The sequence below is a fragment of the Oncorhynchus nerka genome, linkage group LG18 (genome assembly GCF_034236695.1).
Source record: "Oncorhynchus nerka isolate Pitt River linkage group LG18, Oner_Uvic_2.0, whole genome shotgun sequence".
Lineage (NCBI taxonomy): Eukaryota > Metazoa > Chordata > Actinopteri > Salmoniformes > Salmonidae > Oncorhynchus > Oncorhynchus nerka.
Genome location: NC_088413.1, coordinates 42969824 through 42988528, shown reverse-complemented (window position 1 = coordinate 42988528; position 18705 = coordinate 42969824). Strand labels below are relative to the sequence as shown.

The following is an 18705-nucleotide window of genomic DNA, read 5'->3' as shown; positions in this document are numbered from 1 at the left end:
TGTGTGTGTGTGCATCTATCAGTTACACATACTTCAGTACATACACACAACCAGTAGGTCACATGTTCGAGAGGCGTTGTGCCGTGAGGTGTTATTTGCGGCTCAGTACTAGCCTCGTATAAGGAAAGATGTTCCTTAAATATAAATTATGTATGTATGTATGTATGGCCTCTCTCAACAGTGACAAAGTAGGCCAAATGTAAGATTTCAGAACAGCTAGACTTGATACTGGTAGGTGAACACAAATAATATAACTTCAATTAAGCTTCAGTGGCTATTCAATCAAGTCACACGTCAAGTTTCAAAGCATTAGATTGTAATAATGTTAGATTGGATATGATTATGCCATCATCTATGAAATCACCTGTCCATCCCTAAGCACGACTCCGATCAATTCTGTCCTCAACAGAGATGTATATTAAAGTGAGTGTCTATTTCCACTCTCCAAATAAAGAGAAGAGCTTTTTAGCCCGTCTTAATATAGAGAGGATCCAGGAAGGGCAGCATTTCCATTTCAGTTTTTTACTTTGTGAATTATCAAAAGAGAGCGTAATAAACCACAGAATAGTGGCAGTTTAGTTGAAGATTTTATAGTAATCAGAATGATATAAAAGTGTGAATGCATCCATTATATCCCAAAAGTAGGGTAGAAAACAAACTTAGTCCAACTGTGTATAGGCTGGTTGAGTCTTTACTATACTTTTATTTTGGGTTTGGAAGCAGTGTTATTGCACCCTTTTCTTGATGTAAACGGTAAGATGCAAAAGCTATCACTTTTTTTCTGTAACCCAAGTTGTTAGAAACACCGTTTCTTTCTTCTTGTAAAGGCAGACTCCTTTCATCTGAACATTTATATGGTACTAGCTCTCTAACTGGGGTAGAGAGAAACTTGAATCAGTAGTGGGAAGGATGGTCTCCCCTTTGTCCATTTCACAGTATTTATTTTATGCTACAGTATCATTAAATAATCAGGCATATTGAAAATGAAAGTGTGTGTGTGTGTGTGTGCTAATGGCATGCAGACCTGGTCAAGATGAAGGGAGAGGCGTAAGTGCAGGTCAGCATGTGTTCTCGCCCACTCATGTTTACTTTATAAAGCCCAGCCGCTGGCGAAAGCTTGTTACCTTCTTGTTGTCGCCATGGTAATGGATGTTACCACCTTGACGTGTCGCCTTGCCTATTTATTTCAGTCCATTTAAGTCGTGGTATATAAAGTTATGTGGCAGGCGGCGAATGGGGGTGTTTTGAGTGGTTCACAATGGGGTACTCTAAACTTTTCAAAGTATACTAACAGCGGCCGGCAGTTGTTAGGTAAGTGTTGTTGTTTTATTTCTTTAATAAGTAAGAAACCCTGGTCTGCCAATGTAAGATCGGTTTGGCTATTCTATCAGGAGAGGAGAAGAGCTACACATTTCCATGCAAGTGTTCAAAACCCTTGTAAATAAGCACTTCCTTCCAAAAACACTGACAGACGTACAAAACTGGACCGTGTTTTTACATTTTTCTAGGTTGGAAAACCAGGTGGTTGAGACCCGTCATTTCCCCCCTCTTCAAAATCTTACAAACAGGGGGAACTGAGGTGTGAGCCGAGTGCTTTTGAAGGTGTCCAACTCCACGCTCCATAGCAAAGGGTGTCTATCAGGGCTGTGTATCCGCAACTTTTTTTTCCTTTGGTAAAATACTACCCCTCTCCTATTCAGTTAGCATGGGAAAAGGACAGTCAGGTAATTGAAAGTCTGTTGGTTTCCAAGCAGTCACTGGAGGTGAGGAGGAAAGCATTGTGGAGCCTGAAGATTCAGGTCACCGCAACCACACACACAATAAAGAACAGCCTGTCAAAATACACCTGCAGAGCCAGTGGGAGAAAATCGACCACTCTCAGGGGGAGGATAAGCCATCAGGTAGGTAGAGAGAGGGAGGGAGAGGAGATATGGAGAGATGGAGAGAAAGGTGCGAGAGGAGCTTTACACCTGTTCTAAAGGAGAGGCTAATCTTTTTTTGTTCTTCTACAACATTTATGAGACAACTGGTTATGAAATGTGTGTGTGTGTGTGTGTGTGTGTGTGTGTGTGTGTGTGTGTGTGTGTGTGTGTGTGTGTGTGCGTGTGCGTGTGCGTGCGTGTGCGTGCGTGCTTAACCACTACTTACTCCTACTATTATGTCAAGCAGTAGCCTGTCAATCCCATCATTAATTGGATGGTATTTAAACAATGGCTGAGCAAGATGTAAGAGCTAGCTGTTTGTTTTGATTGAAGACCCATCACATTCCAGAATTAAAATACTGATTATATTTGATTCCCTAGCAATAAAGAGAAAAAAAAGCAAGCCACAAAGTTAATAAGATACAGGTACTATTTTTACCCAACAACCTTATTGTGTCAACTAAAGTAGAGATGTGAAGAGATTGCCTTCAAACGCCTCTCTAAACCACACCAGCTCGCTGAGGCAATGTCCCTGTCCGTCTCAGTGCTGTTTGCCTTCTCTACCTGTCATTCCCTTGTCTTGATTGACAGATCACAGAAAGCCTGGTTTACTTTGAGCCTGACGGGAATCAAGGCAGGTAAATAAAAACAGATGAGGGAGAGGCTTTGAAAGACAAACAGCTAGATACCATCAGGGGGATTTTGTTCGATTCGACCATCCAATCTCTGTTATTCAGTTAATTACTTGAAATGGTGGCCACCACCAATGGTGCCTAGTACCGTCCTTCCAATAGAACTCAGTCAGTCCTTCCAATAGAACTCAGCCAGTCCTTCCAACATAACTCAGCCAGTCCTTCCAACATAACTCAGCCAGTCCTTCCAACAGAACTCAGCCAGTCCTTCCAACAGAACTCAGCCAGTCCTTCCAACATAACTCAGCCAGTCCTTCCAACAGAACTCAGCCAGTCCTTCCAATATAACTGAGCCAGTCCTTCCAACAGAACTCAGCCAGTCCTTCCAACAGAACTCAGCCAGTCCTTCCAACAGAACTCAGCCAGTCCTTTCAACAGAACTCAGCCAGTCCTTCCAACAGAACTCAGCCAGTCCTTCCAATATAACTGTCAGTCCTTCCAATAGAACACAGTCAGTCCTTCCAATAGAACACAGTCAGTCCTTCCAATAGATCTCAGTGAGTCCTTCCAATAGATCTCAGTCAGTCCTTCCAATAGATCTCAGTCAGTCCTTCCAATAGATCTCAGTCAGTCCTTCCAATAGAACTGTCAGTCCTTCTAAAATAACTCAGCCTGTCCTTCCAATAGAACTCAGACAAGACAAGAAAAAGCATGGAGGTTTAGCTACAATCCACTAAAACTCCAACTGAAGCCCCTCTTCACAGTCACACAGACACAAACTTTTGTGAAGTCTCGCTGCTGCGTTCTGTGTCAGATAGCGCTGACTCTCTGACTAATGCAAAATATTTAGCCATGTAGCGTCGTTCACCTGTGAACACTGCTTGTCTTCCTGGACCCTCTAGTCTCAGAACACGATTGATACTATAGTACTGTAGACGGCAATTATGGGATGTGCTTTTACAGAGCGAGGCATGGTAATGATACGGTACATTGGGTAAACTTCGGTACCCTAAACAGTACTCCCACACAAGGGCCAGCCAATTACGGGGACCATTCTGTCTCTGGTATCATTACAGCTGCTGGGATAAAAGCATCAACGATGAAAAAAATACCTTTTAGAGGTTTCTCCTGTGGTGTTGAAGCCTCTTTTTTGGCTATTACCTATATGTTCTCGCCTTTCCAGTGTTGAATACACATCCCCACTCACAATGTACAGCATCTTTGTCACGATTTTGGTAAAGCAAGCCAGTGGTCAAAATTTCAGATCTATCAACATGATATCAACAGTATATCCGCATTTAACAGTGTCGTATTTTGGTTGCTTGCTTGTCCATGTCTCATCATGACCCATATTAGAAATTAAACAATACACGCATGTCTTAAACTGCAAACTGGAAGCTTATATTATGGGTACAATCCTGCAATGTCATTTGACAACATAAAAAACGTTTTAAAAGGTGTGTTTTTATGTAATGCAAGTTGTTGAATGGAGCCCTGTATCGGCTGTTAGGAAACCCCACAGTGCTGTCACGGCAAGACAGATGAATGGGAAGAAGAAATGAGTAATCTTTCAAAATAAAAATAAATCTCTAAAGGCACCATGTGTTTTTTCACCAAAATAACTAATAGCAAGAAAGTTTAGAAGTCGTAAATCAAAATATATCTCACTATTTTCTTCTCAGCTCTGCATTTCAGTATCCAGCAGTAGCTGTCAATATTAACTCAAATTAACCCATTGCCTAAAGCTGCAGATAAACTTGATCTATTTTTTAAAATTTCATTCCACAAATCAAAGTGTTGACAGGGAGACAAATTGCAGGGAAGGGAAGCGTGAGTTTGAGTGAATGCTGCTCTGTATGTGGTCCAGACACAATCATGACTCAAATGGGAGAGAAAAAATAGATTAGAAAGACAGGTTATTCACACCGCTCCTGAAAAAAAAGTGAAAACTGGGTCATTTTAGAATGATATTTTGACAGTTTTATTCCAGGTAGAATACATAAGTGCAAATAATCCAAAACTAGATTGATGTATCTCTAGGTACCATTTTTCATCCGTTCTCCAGCCACCCACAAGAGATGGAATAGCTTGACCTCGCCTTAATGGCCACATGGTCCTCTTAAATCTCCACCCGGTACAGCCAGAAGAGGACTGGCCACACCTCCGAGCATGGTTCCTCTCTAGGTTTCTTCCTAGGTTCCTGCCTTCTATGGAGTTTTTCCTAGCCACTGCTTCTGCATCTGCATTGCTTGCACTTTGGGGTTTTAGGCTGGGTATCTGTAAAGCACTTTGTGACAACTGCTGATGTAAAAAGGGCTTTATAAATACATTTGATTGAGTGATTGAATAGCTTGTAATATAGCCTTATAGCTGAATATCACTAATGATGATGGAGCACATATCCTTGTACTCAGTTCATGCATGCCTGTGTGTGACGGTGAGTGTCCTGTCCTGTCTTGTCCTGTGTGGACCATGCTTTCTGGTCAGCATTTCAGATTCATTACAAGGTAATTTCAGGTTCCCTCCCTCCAGCTCTCTTGCTCTCACCGCTCTCTTCATCCCTTTTCTTCTCTATTTTCCCTCACTCTCTGGCTCTCTCTCCCTCTCTCCTTCATTTCTCTTCCACCCCCCTCTCCCTCACTTTCTTTTCCTCCATTCCTCCTCTCCTCACAGGGACTGTCGATTCAAGCAAGTTCTCAGCAGATTAAAATGGACTGGCATCTGCCTGTGTTTGCAGTATACTGCCTGGCTTGGCAGGCACAGCGGCAGTGGCAGCAGCAGCAGCAGCAGCAGCAGCGGCAGCAGCCAGTAAATTAAAAGGCTCGTTCTGCCTCATCAACACCTTTGATATCTTCATAAGCCACAGCCGCGGGAGCTCCTGAGTGTGTGTGCACGAGCGTGCATGTGTGTGCACTCGTGGGTGCGCGCGCCTGCTTGTGTGTCTGTGCATGTGTGTGTGTGTGTGTGTGTGTGCATGTGTTAATGGCATGTAGACCTGGTCAGGATGATGGAAGAGGTGTAAGTTCAGGTCAGGGTTTCCATTAGGAAAATATGGCACTGGACATTTTGACCAGCAGCATTTTAATTTACCGAGACATTTGAGACATTTTACCGGACCCATATGCTTTGGGTGCGTAACCTGATTAGGCCGTCCACCCACGCAAATAAAATGTTGATTAATAGCAATGCATATTAACAGAACATGCAAGTCGAGGATGCAATGATGTGCGGTCCTTCTTACCAAATTCTGATGCACAATTTGAAGATGTTAGAATAACTGTCCACATGTACTTTTCCTCAGCCAGCAAGATGAGCAAAGTCACTAGCCTATGTCAATCTACTATCCCAGATAGTAGAAATGTTTACCAATTCTTTTGATCAGCTTGTCGAGAAAGAAATGGCCTATTCCTAACAGACTCTGTGACAGTTGTGGGACGATAGAGCCCAAATTCATACAACAAGTAGGCCTAGGCTACTTTTTTTTTAAACTTTAAAAAACAATGAGTCTGTTGCAACAGATAAACTATTATTTCTTAACATTATAAGTGCAGCAATGCACACAAGGCAGTAGGCTACGCGCGAATGTTCGTTCCATAATGCAATTAGCCGGAAAACAGCTTTGTCAAATGTGCATTGCACCTGCCAGTAGTTTCATGTGACAGAGATGAAAATATCCATTAGAAATTTAGAAAGATCTAATGTGCAACAACTAGCATGAGTTGCTTATATGACTAAGATTATGCCTTTGGCTACTGGATAATGAAAGAAAGTTGATATAAAAGAATTGCCTACGTGGATATGGTCTGACTTTGAATGTCTTTCTTTGGCTATGCATTTGCTGTGGGAGATGCTGTAGCAGCCGCTCTTGCGTTGTCTGACAGATTTTCCACTCAAAGGCTCTGTATCTGTATGCCGTATGAGTGTGATAAATAAGATACATAACGAATATACTGTGCACGCTCCAATTTAATTCCACTAAATTATGCAAATTAACCTATAGACCGATAAGCATGACTAGTCAAATGTATTTCCATCAATGAATTGGCTGAAAAGCATTATTTCGAAATGGGCTATTTACTTCTTCTCCCATACAATTGGCCAGCGGAAAGTTTATTTATCGGCTTTTTTTTGTTGTTGTCCAAAAGCCGGCTATTACCGGCTAATGGAAACCCTGGCATGTGTTCTGCCCCACCCACTGACGTTCATTTAAAAAAAGCCCAGTCGGGGTGCGCGCCTGTGTGTGTTTGTGTATGTGTTCCTCCTCTCCCAGTGATAGCAGCTTGAAGACTGTTTGTGGATGGTAACCATATGGTTTATTTCCCCTCTCTGTGAGAATGTTGAGGGAGTTACTGCTGATTGTCAAAGCAATGCGTTTAAAAGTTTAGCTTTTTCTGCGGTTCAGTGTTGAGTCGGCTGATTTAGGCGTCTCTTTAAGTATCCATTTAGTGGGTAGGAGTCTGTGTTTATCTCGCCCTATCTCTCCATCTTTCTCTCTCTTTCTCCTACTCCCTCGCTCTTTCTCCTTATCTTCATTTATCTTATTCTAATGATCCAGTTAGCTGACCTTATCTTGTCCGCATAGCTTTTTCTTAGATGCGAGCTTAATGTTCAGACCCATCCATTTTGGGTACTCTACTTTCTTCTTTAAATGCACCAATTTAAACTCAATTTTCAACAAGCAAAGTACAATGCAACTTTCCATAAAATAACTGAATTCGAGCAGTTATGTGACCCTTTGTTTCTCCGCTAATTTTCTGCGTTTGTAAACGGCATTAGCCTTCTGACCCAACATAATTGTTTTGCTTTTAGCAATATCACACAAATGCAGTATTCAGGGTTGCCATGGTAATCTAGGATAGACTTCCTTCCTTTTCTGCATGCCTGCGGAGAGAAGGACAGACGCGAAAAGTCACACATACTCGTTTGTGATAAAGTAATGCACAAACACATGCACAAACACACATGGACACACAGGCACTTCATACGGTCACAATTTCTTGACCTTGATGATAATAACTGTAGTTATGATTTCCTTTTAACAAAGACCATATTGTGTCAGTGTCAAGTTGAGTCTCACAGATGCTCTGAAAAGAAAGGCATGCAGATTAAATTATTAATGAGCCGTAGTCTGCTCTATTCAAGCAGATGATCATAGAACAGATACACCAGACAGTTGACTTTGAGACACACTTTTACCCTCCAGCAGGACCCTATAACCACTTGATATAGTTATACGCGTGCTATATAGGTTTTGTACATGTGAAATACATATTACGCATGTGTTTTGAATGCAGTATAACATTTTTCAAATGTGCATAATGTATGAACACCTACGTAGGTGCATACTGTTGAGGTGAGTTTAATGCTCTTTTAGGCCTTTCTGATGTTATTAATAATATGGTAAAATGACTATCACCACTGTGTTAGCGCCTGAGCTTGAAAATAACTCTGTATGAACACTAAACTACCAACCCCAAATGCCTCAATTATCTAGCATTAGTTAAATTGCCTTTTTACTCTTCTCTAGCTCATGTTAATGTAAGGGGTGCGTAAACTGGTGGCAGGGAAGTCAGACGCAGGAGAGCAGAACTAGGTAATAGCCGGAGCAGTTTAATAGTAAAAACCATAAGAAATACAAAATATGGGCACAATAACCCAACGCGTACCAGTCAAACAAACAAACAATACCACACAAAGACATGGGGGGAACAGAGGGTTAAATACACAACACTTAATGAGGGAATGAAAACCAGGTGTGTGGGAAAACAAGACAAAACAAATGGAAAATGAAAAATGGATCGGTGATGGCTAGAAGACCGGCGACGTCGAGCGCCGAACACTGCCCGAACAAGGAGAGACACCGACTTCGGCAGAAGTCGTGATAGTTAAAGAGGTAATGTCTTTGTGAAAGGCTTACATATTTGTTGATAATTGTTCTAATTCCTTGTAGATTTTGGCTTTTAAGACAAATAATATATCAGGCCATTTCATATAAAGCAACTTGCCTAAGACGTCAACAACGAAAAATGTCTTTCACTTGCCTGTTATTGGTGGGCTCCCGAGTGGCGCAACGATCTAAGGCACTGCAGCTCAGTGCTAGAGCCATCACCACAGACCCTGGTTTGATTCAAGGCTGTATCACAACTGGCCGTGATTGGGAATCCGATAGGGCTGCACACAATTGGCAGGGGTAGGCTGTCTTTGTAAATAAGAATTTGTTCTTAACTGACTTGCCAGGTTAAATAAAACATTTAAATTCCCTGATATTGCTGTTAGCAATGCTATGTCTTGTAGAATACGCCATCTAAGAGACCACATAGTCCAAACAAGAATGTGCTGTTCATTCTGTCTCGTGTGTGTTGAAATTATCAATAATTGTAAATCGTGCCTTTGGGCAGGGTTGGACAGTTACTTTCTAAATGTAATTCGTTACAGTTACTAGTTACCTGTCCAAAATTGAAATTAGTAACGTAACTTTTGGATTAAGCTCAGTAACATAACGTAACTTTTTGGATTGAGCCCAAGCTCAGTAACATAATCTGATTACTTTCAGTTACATTTGGATTACTTTCCCTTTAAAACTTCTTAGGGCTAGGCGTCCCATTAGCGGGACAACTTCCTGTGAAACTGGAGGGCACGCAATTCAAATAAATAATCATAAAATGTATGGATATTAAACATTTAGGTACATATAAGTGTCTTATATTCCGGTTGAAATCTTAAATTCTTGTTAATCTAACTGCACTGTCCGTTTACAGTAGCTATTACAGCGAAAACATGCCATGCGATTGTTTGAGGACAACCGGCACAGGTTTCATATATTCACAAATAGCGATTTAAATGTTCACTTACTTTTTGAAAATCTTCCTCTGATTTGCCATCCAAAGGGTCCCAGCTATAACATGTAGTGTCATTTTGTTAGCTAATATCCTTCATGTCCCAAAAAGTCTGTTTAGTTGGCGCCATCGATCATCCATCACACACATTTAGTGCATCATCATAGTGGTCTCTGACTTGTGCTCAGACTCGCTCAGTTGGAACTAACTTAAACTTGTGCCCTTTTTTCAATGCTGAATTCAATGTTAGAGAAAGTTTTTTTTTCTACATTTAAAAGTCATCCAAGAAGTAATCAGGTCATTTTCAAAAGTCTCTGTAATCTGATGACAATATTTTTGCTGTTAACGTAACTGATCTTATTTAGTTTTTTTCAATCACATTACATGTAACTGATCACATGTAATCGGTAACTACCCAAACCTGACCTTGGGTCAGAGTAACTGCCATTTGAACATGATATTTCCTGGTACCCAACGCAAGATATTGACTTGAATCATGTGGCCAAACGTTACAAAAAAAAAAATACATGTTTCTGTTCTATCCCTGAAAGTTGTTTGTACTGCTTGAAGAACAGACTGTTTGTATTGTTCCATCAGTGATACATTGACTCATAGCTAACCCCAGCTTTTTATTGATGAAACACTTGTCATCTCTGCTTCGCTGCACCTCTTGGCTGCCATTTCTAGGGCCAAACCTCCATTATGTTCTCAGCAGTTTACACTCCATTCTCTCACAGGAAGCTCTGTTCATTTCTTAACCACTTATCAATTTGTGCAGGTGACACCAAGGAATCACCCTGCCATCCCTGTGTGCTCTGCACTGCAGCGCACTGCCGCGCTCCACGGGACGGATCACTATCATGCACTGTGTCTTTATCTCGCCTTAGAGTGAGATGCGTTAAATGGCAGCACCATTAAGGGAATATCTCAAAGGGGCCATGGTGATGGAGTGTTGCCTTCTGGTTTTATTCACTGTTTAAAGGAGTCCCCCAATGATCCTTGAAGTGTGCTAATTTTTCATGTCTAATTATGTAGTTCATTTTTCTCATATATATATATTTATTTTTAAGTACATTCATAGTGAACGATTCACTAGAGAGGCATTTGTATAAGCTTACTGCTGCTGGCTGTACAATAAGCTACATATCATCACAATCACATATTGTCACTGAAATGCATCAGAAAGATATTGTGAAGTTCAGAAGATCATCAGGCAATAATTGTGTATGATCTTCTGTGTAAAAAAAGAACAGATGTTATTTTTTCCCCAGTCTGATTTAGTGCCTGGTCTTGTCCACTTTGTTCTAACAAGACCTGTGAGGTTTGTGGGAATTGTAGAGGGAAACGTACAAGTTAATGAGTGGCTTATCTTTCAGGAATGGGGTCATAATATTTTGTAGCTTAAATCGTTCAAAAAATTAGAGCCACGTTTGTAGGAAGAAAACAGAAACCGCTCTGTTTATAACAACCTCGCAACCACGGTTCTATGAACCAAGCAGACATGTATTTATTTTCGTGATATCCAATTGGTAGTTACAGTCTTGTCCCATCGCTCCAACTCCCATATGGACTCAGGAGGCGAAGGTCGAGAGCCATGCATCCTCCGAAACACGACTCTGCCAAGCCGCACTGCTTCTTGACACACTGCTTGCATAACCCGGAAGCCAGCTGCACCAATGTGTCGGGGGAAACACTGTACAACTGGTGACTACAGTCAGTGTGCATGCGCCCGGCCCGCCACAAGGAGTCGCTAGAGAACGATGGGACAAGGACATCCCGGCCGGCCAGATCCCCCCCCCTAACTCAGACAACGCTGGGCTAATTGTGCACCGCCTTATGGGTCTCCCATAATCGAACCCGGGTCTGTAGCGATGCCACTCGGTAGGCGACTTTCTATAGCGACCCTATTTTCAAATCCTTGCGAGTCCTAGTTTGGGAAATGCTGGTCTAGAACAATTCCTCATCAATTTCAATCCCCCTGTTAATACTGATCATCCGTACAGTGTCTTCCACTTCCTGTCTGATGTCTTCCAAACGAACTTGAGAGCCCTGGCCTAGATTCCCCCCAGTGCCTTTCTCTGATCAGTGGTGATAAATACTCAACATGATGATGAGACACATCTCCCTCGATACTGTTCATCATCTGTCCTTAGATTCTGCTTTGTATACAGATAAGGAGGTGATTCACTCTCTGGTTAACAACAGAGGAAATATGAGGGAAGTAGAAAAGAGGTTGACAGAAGAGAGGCTGGAGAAAGGAGATGCTGACAAGGTTTAGCGTCATTTCGGTACATTTTGGAAGGTTGTAAGTAACACCTGGCCTCTAACGTTGCAGATAGAAGCAGGGGTTGGAACCAAAACAATTTTTCCAATCGTTTCGGTCTGAACAGAACCCCAATTGTTTTCATTCTGTTCCACTGTAATAAAGTTCTGAACCGGTTTGAACAAAAAATCAAATCAAATTTTATTGGTCACATACACATGGTTAGCTGAACCTTTTGTGACTCGGGGGCAGTACTTTCATTTTTGGAAAAATAACGTTCCCGTAGTAAACGGGATATTTTGTCAGGAAAAGATGCTAGAATATGCATATAATTGACAGTTTAGGATAGAAAACACTCTAAAGTTTCCCAAACTGTACAAATATATAACAGAACTGATATTGCAGGCGAAAGCCTGAGAAAAATCCAATCCGGAAGTGACTCATCTTTTGAAAGCTCTGCGTTCCAATGCGTCCCTATTGAGCAGTGAATGGGCTATCAACCAGATTACTTTTTCTCCGTATTCCCCAGCATTGTGACGTAGTTTTACGCATTTATGTTGAAGAATACCCGTAAGCGGCTACATTGCGCCACTGGTCATCTGATGGCTCCCAGAGTGATTCTCGCGTAAAATACAGAGGTAGCCATTATTCCAATCGGTCCTACTGAAAAACCAATTGTCCCGGTATATTATCGAATAGATATTTGAAAAACACCTTGAGGATTGATTATAAACAATGTTTGCCATCTTTCTGCCGATATTATGGAGCTAATTGGGAATATTTTTCGACGTTTTCGTGACTGCAATTTCCGGGCGATTTCTCAGCCAAACGTGATGAACAAACAGAGCTATTTCGCCTACAAAAATATTATTTTGGGAAAAAAGTAATATTGGCTATCTAACTGGGAGTCTCGTGAGTGAAAACATTAGAAGCTCTTCAAAGGTAAACGATTTAATTTGATTGCTTTTCTGATTTCCGTGACCAAGTTACCTGCTGCTAGCTGGACAAAATGCTATGCTAGGCTATCGATAAACTTACACAAATGCTTGTCTAGCTTTGGCTGTAAAGCATATTTTGAAAATGTGAGATGACAGGGTGATTAACAAAAGGCTAAGCTGTGTCTCAATATATTTTGCTTGTGATTTTCATGAATAGGAATATTTTCTAGGAATATTTATGTCTGTTGCGTTATGCTCCCTCTGCTGTTTCCTGAAGTCCACGATCATCTCCTTTGTTTTGTTGACATTGAGTGTGAGGTTACACCACCCTCACCTCCTCCCTATAGGCTGTCTCGTCGTTTGTGGTAATCAAGCCTACCACTGTAGTGTCGTCTGCAAACTTGATGATTGAGTTGGAGGTGTGCATGGCCACGCAGTCATGGGTGAACAGGGAGTACAGGAGAGGGCTGAGAACGCACCCCTATGGGGCCCCAGTGTTGAGGATCAGCGGGGGTAGAGATGTTGTTTCCTACCCTCACCACCTGGGGGCGGCCCGTCAGGAAGTCCAGGACCCAGTTGCAGGGCGGGGTCGAGACCCATGATGCTTAATGATGAGTTTGGAGGGTAATATGGTGTTAAGCTGTAGTCGATGAACGGCATTCTTACATAGGTATTCCTCTTGTCCAGATGGGTTAGGGCAGTGTGCAGTGTGATTGTGATTGCGTCATCTGTGGACCAATTGTAGCGGTAAGCAAATTGGAGTGGGTCTTGGGTGTTAGGTAGGGTGGAGGTGATATGATCCTTGACTAGTCTCTCAAAGAACTTTGTGATGACGAAAGTGAGAGCTGCGGGGCGATAGTGATTTAGCTCAGTTACCTTAGCTTTCTTGGGAACAGGAACAGTGGTGGCCCTCTTGAAGCATGTGGGAACAGCAGACTGGGATAGGGATTGATTGAATATGTTCGTAAACACACCAGACATCTGGTCTGCGCATGCTCTGAGGACGCGGCTAAGGATGCCGTCTGGGCCGGCAGCCTTGCGAGGGTTAACACGTTTAAATGTTTTACTCACATTGGCTGCGGTGAAGGAGAGTCTGAAGGTTTTGGTAGCGGGCCATGTCGATGGCACTGTATTGTCCTCAAAGCGAGCAAAGAAGTTGTTTAGTTTGTCTGGGAGCAAGACATCGGGGTCCTCGACGGGGTTGGTTTTCTTTTTGTAGTCTGTGATTGACTGTAGACCCTGCCACATACAGTACCTCTCGTGTCTGAGCCATTGAATTGCGACTCTACTTTGTCTCTATACTGACGCTTGGCTTGTTTGATTGCCTTACAGAGGGAATAGCTACACCGTTTGTATTCGGTCATGTTTCCGGTTGCCTTGCCCTGATTAAAAGCAGTGGTTTGCACTTTCAGTTTTGCGCAAATGCTGCCTTCAATATGCACTTGCTAATAAACTCGCTCACCGAATCAGCGTATACATCAATGTTGTTGTTCGATGCTATCCGAAACATATCCCAGTCCACGTGATCGAAACAATCTTGAAGCGTGGAATCAGATTGGTCGGACCAGCATTGAACAGACCTGAGCACAGGCGTTTCCTGTTTTAGTTTCTGTCTATAGGCATGGAGCAACAAAATGGAGTCGTGGTCAGATTTGCAGAAAGGAGGGCGAGGGAGGGCTTTGCATGCATCGTGGAAGTTAGAGTATCAATGATCCATATTTTTTCCAGCCCGAGTCGCGCATTCGATATGCTGATAAAATGTAGAGAGACTTGTTTTCAGATTAGCCTTGTTAAAATCCCTAGCTACAATAAATGCAGCCTCAGGATGTGTGGTTTCCAGTTTACATAGAGTCCAATGAAGTTCTTTCAGGGCCGTTGAGGTGTCTGCTTGGGGGGGATGAGCGAGTAATTCACCCAACTTATTGTGGGAAAGTTGTGGAAGGCTACCCGAAATATTTGACCCAAGTTAAACAATTTAAAGGCAACGCTACCAAATACTAATTGAGTGTATGTAAACTTCTGACCCCCTGGGAATGTGATGAAAGAAAGAAATGTTGAAATAAATCATTCTCTCTATTATTATTCTGACATTTCACATTCTTAAATTAAAGTGGTGATTCTAACTGACCAAAGACAGGACATTTTTACTAGGCTTAAATGTTAGGAATTGTGAAAAACTGAGTTTAAATGTATTTGGCTAAGGTGTATGTAAACTTCCGACTTCAACTGTATAGTGTACCTACGGGGGAGCGGCTAATATGGAGGACCTTTGAACATCTGAGAGTTGGCTCCATGCCCTGGACCAGAGTTTGCTAACACGCATCTGTGCGATGCAGCACCAGAATTCAAAACATGTCTTGCCTTTTTGTAGTTAATAAATCCAATGTGAAATGTGATAACTATAGTTTACTTAACTAGCCTAGAAAACATGCTGGCAGGCAGACACTGGAAGAGAAGTTTCTGAGCGACAGAGTGATTGCTTTGCATAGTCGCAATGATGGCGTTTTTTTGTGGGACTTTAAATAATGCTTTGAATGTAAATTAATGTAAATTAATGTTATTAACCGGTTCCCATGGCTCTAGTGTTCTGGAACACTAGAGATCACTTCCTGTTTTCGATTCTGTTCCCTGTTCCCTAAATCTTAATTCTGCATGTCAGAGAGGCATATTTGTTCTACATAGCATATTTCTAAATGTTCTAAAACTTTACGTTGCAAATTATGTTAACTTTTTCTAAATCCCCAGTTTTCTAGAAATCCCAGTTGGAGAATTCCTGGAAATGGGGAATAAACAGAGAATCCAGGATTTCTGGAAAACTGGGGAATTTAGAGAAAGCTACCGAACTTTTGCAACACTAGGTGTGGATCAGTTTATTTCAGCTTGGCAAGATGGGAAGGGTATGTTATAGAATTAGTATGGATTTGCCCCAAACTTAACGCTTTGTATTCAGGACATTTCTTTGCCAATTCTTTTGCAGTTTTACTTAAGTGCTTTATTGTAAACAGGATGCATGTTTTGGAATATTTTTATTCTGTATAGGCTTCCTTATTTCACTCTGTCATTTAAGTTAGTATTGTGGAGTAACTACCATGTTGATGATTATCCTATCACAGTCATTAAACTCTGTAACTGTTTTAATGTCCCCATTTGCCTCATGGTGAAATCCCTGAGCAGTTTCCTTCCTTTCCGGCAACTGAGTTAGGAAGGACCCCTGTATATTTGTAGTGACTGGGTGTATTGATACACCATCCAAAGTGAAATTAATAACTCCACCATGCTTAAAGGCACATTTAATATCTGCTTTTTTGTACCTGTCTACCAATATTATATAAATGTTTTGTCATTTAGCAGACATTCTTATCCAGAGCAACTTATGAGTGCATGCATTTTCTTATTTGTTTGTACTGGTCCCCCGTGGGAATGGAACCCACAACCCTGGCCATGCTCTACCAACTGAGCCACACAGGATCAATAGGGGCACTTACTTGCAAAACCTCCCTGGTCTTTGTGGTTGAATCTGTGTTTGAAATTCATTGCTCAACTGACCACACTGATAATTGTGTGTGAGGGGTACAGAGATGAAAAATCATGTTTAACATTATTATTGCACACAGAATGAGTTGATGCAACTTATTATGTGACTTGTTTCGCACATTTTTACTCCTGAACTTATTTAGGCTTGCCATAACAAAGGGGTTGAATATGTATTCACTCAACACGTTTCAGCTTTAAATGTTTTATTAATGAGTAAAAATGTTTAAAAACATAATTCCACTTTGACATTATGGGGTATTGTGGGTATGCCAGTGACACAAAATCCCATTTTAAATTCAGGCTGTAACACAACACAGGTTCCTGTGGAAAAAAGTGAGTAGGTGGAATTGGTCACCTGAACTGTCAAGTCTGTTCTCTTCCACTATGTGACTGTGTGAGCCTTCACTGCTCATTAATCTAGTTTCTCTCTCTGGTTTATTTAACACCATTGATTTTTACAAATGTGTGTGTGTGTGTGTGTGTTATCCAACAGAAGGGGCCATTAAGGTCAATATAATGTATTATTTATTAGAGACTGAGCGAATAGAATGAAAAGAGAGAAAGATAATTAAACCTTGAACAAAAGAGTAATAACTATATCTGAAATGGGACGCACAAAATAGTAATTTGTCAAAAACAAATGAATCGCCTGAAAATTTGTTCAAAAATTTTAAACAATCACTAAATGAATTCTTTGTTTGTGTCTTCTTCTAGGAACAAGGGAAGATCGGTGTGACGTTTAACATCGGCACAATGGACATCAGTGTGAGAGAGAGCAGCACCCCTGTGAATGACGGGAAGTACCATGTGGTGCGGTTCACCAGGAATGGGGGCAACGCCACCCTCCAGGTGGACAACTGGTCCATCAACGAACACTTCCCAGGAGGTATGTAAGCCCTCTCCTGCATGGTTTAACCTGTGCTGTGACCTACCTGCTACTTTTGCATGCATGGTGTAGGCCTATGCTATTTGCCTGTTACCTTTGCATACATAAGTTGTGTTTACTTCCGGTTTTCGGAAGTGAAAAACCTATTCTCTTTACATGCATGGTTTAGCTCATGAATCCAATAAGTTGTAAACGTACCCTAAACTCACTGGACACCATCTGCCTCTAAACTCCTTCCCAGAGACCACACCACCCTGGCGTTCAGTGCCTACCTCTCCTCTACTGTTCCTCCCTCGTCTACTTGAAGCTTTTAAGTGCATAGTTGTCATTATCCTACAAGCATATGTTTACAGTTACCACAGTTTGAAGGCATTTTGGCTGCCTTCTGTTTGCAGTGCTAAGGAAAGGAAACCAGAGACAAACTGGAAATGTTAAATATCTCCAGCATCTCGTGGAGGGACATCTTGATGAATGCAATATGTCAGAACTCTTGGTTTTTAATAATACATAGGTATTGACTAGTCAACTTCCATTATCTGCCAAGAGTTATCAGACATCTTTGACGTTTCCAGTTGGTCCTGAGTTCGGCCGTAATGTGAAAAGGACCTCAGACTTTTTCACTTTTATCTAAGGAAGTGTTAAGCTGGGACCATAAGCTGTTCTCTGGAGTGGGTTGCTGTTTTAACCCTGCCAAATATTCTGTCTGTTTAGTGAATGAATAAAGATGGACATGGAATTGGACTGACTTCAGGCTCTCTGGGTTTGCAATGGGTCTGCGTACAAATGGAGTGATCTCTTCTCAGGACTGGTCGTGATGCCTCAACAGTTGCTTTATTTAAAGTTTGGAAGAGCCGGCCTTATCCCTGTCAGAGTACTCTTAATTTCCCTCCCTCCCTCTGCCTTATTTACGAAGGTTCAGCTCTGATATGACATTTTTTGACAGGTATCAGTATGACTATGACAAGACTCGAGCTAATGAACCTGCAACTACTGGTAGAAATGTAGCTCTCAGTGAAGCTGCAACTACTGGTAGAAATGTAGCTATCACTGAAGCTGCAACTACTGGTAGAGATGTAGCTCTCAGTGAAGCTGCAACTACTGGTAGAGATGTAGCTCTCAGTGAAGCTGCAACTACTGGTAGAAATGTAGCTCTCAGTGAAGCTGCAACTACTGGTAGAAATGTGTCTCAGTGAAGCTGCAACTACTGGTAGAAATGTATCTCTCAGTGAAGCTGCAACTACTGGTAGAGATGTAGCTCTCAGTGAAGCTGCAACTACTGGTAGAAATGTAGCTCTCAGTGAAGCTGCAACTACTGGTAGAAATGCGTCTCTCAGTGAAGCTGCAACTACTGGTAGAAATGTAGCTCTCAGTGAAGCTGCAACTACTGGTAGAGATGTAGCTCTCAGTGAAGCTGCAACTACTGGTAGAAATGTAGCTCTCAGTGAAGCTGCAACTACTGGTAGAAATGTATCTCTCAGTGAAGCTGCAACTACTGGTAGAGATGTAGCTCTCACTGAAGCTGTAACTACTGGTAGAGATGTAGCTCTCACTGAAGCTGCAACTACTGGTAGAAATGTATCTTACACTTTACATTACATTTGAGTCATTTAACAGACACTCTTATCCATGGCGACTTACAGTTAGTGTATCAATCACTTCTTATGGCTAGGGGTTCTGCTAGCGCCACCCCCCCA

At 41.7% G+C, this 18705-nt stretch overlaps 1 protein-coding gene across 1 annotated transcript in view; it reads left to right on the top strand.

Moving 5' to 3' along the window:
• Positions 1-18705, top strand: part of LOC135559454 (neurexin-3a-beta-like) — a 172904-nt gene that overhangs the window by 72588 nt on the left and 81611 nt on the right. Inside the window, exon 3 of the mRNA XM_029687506.2 lies at positions 16840-17011. Coding sequence (XP_029543366.1) covers positions 16840-17011 — 172 coding nt within the window. The remainder of the gene's footprint in view (positions 1-16839; positions 17012-18705) is intronic.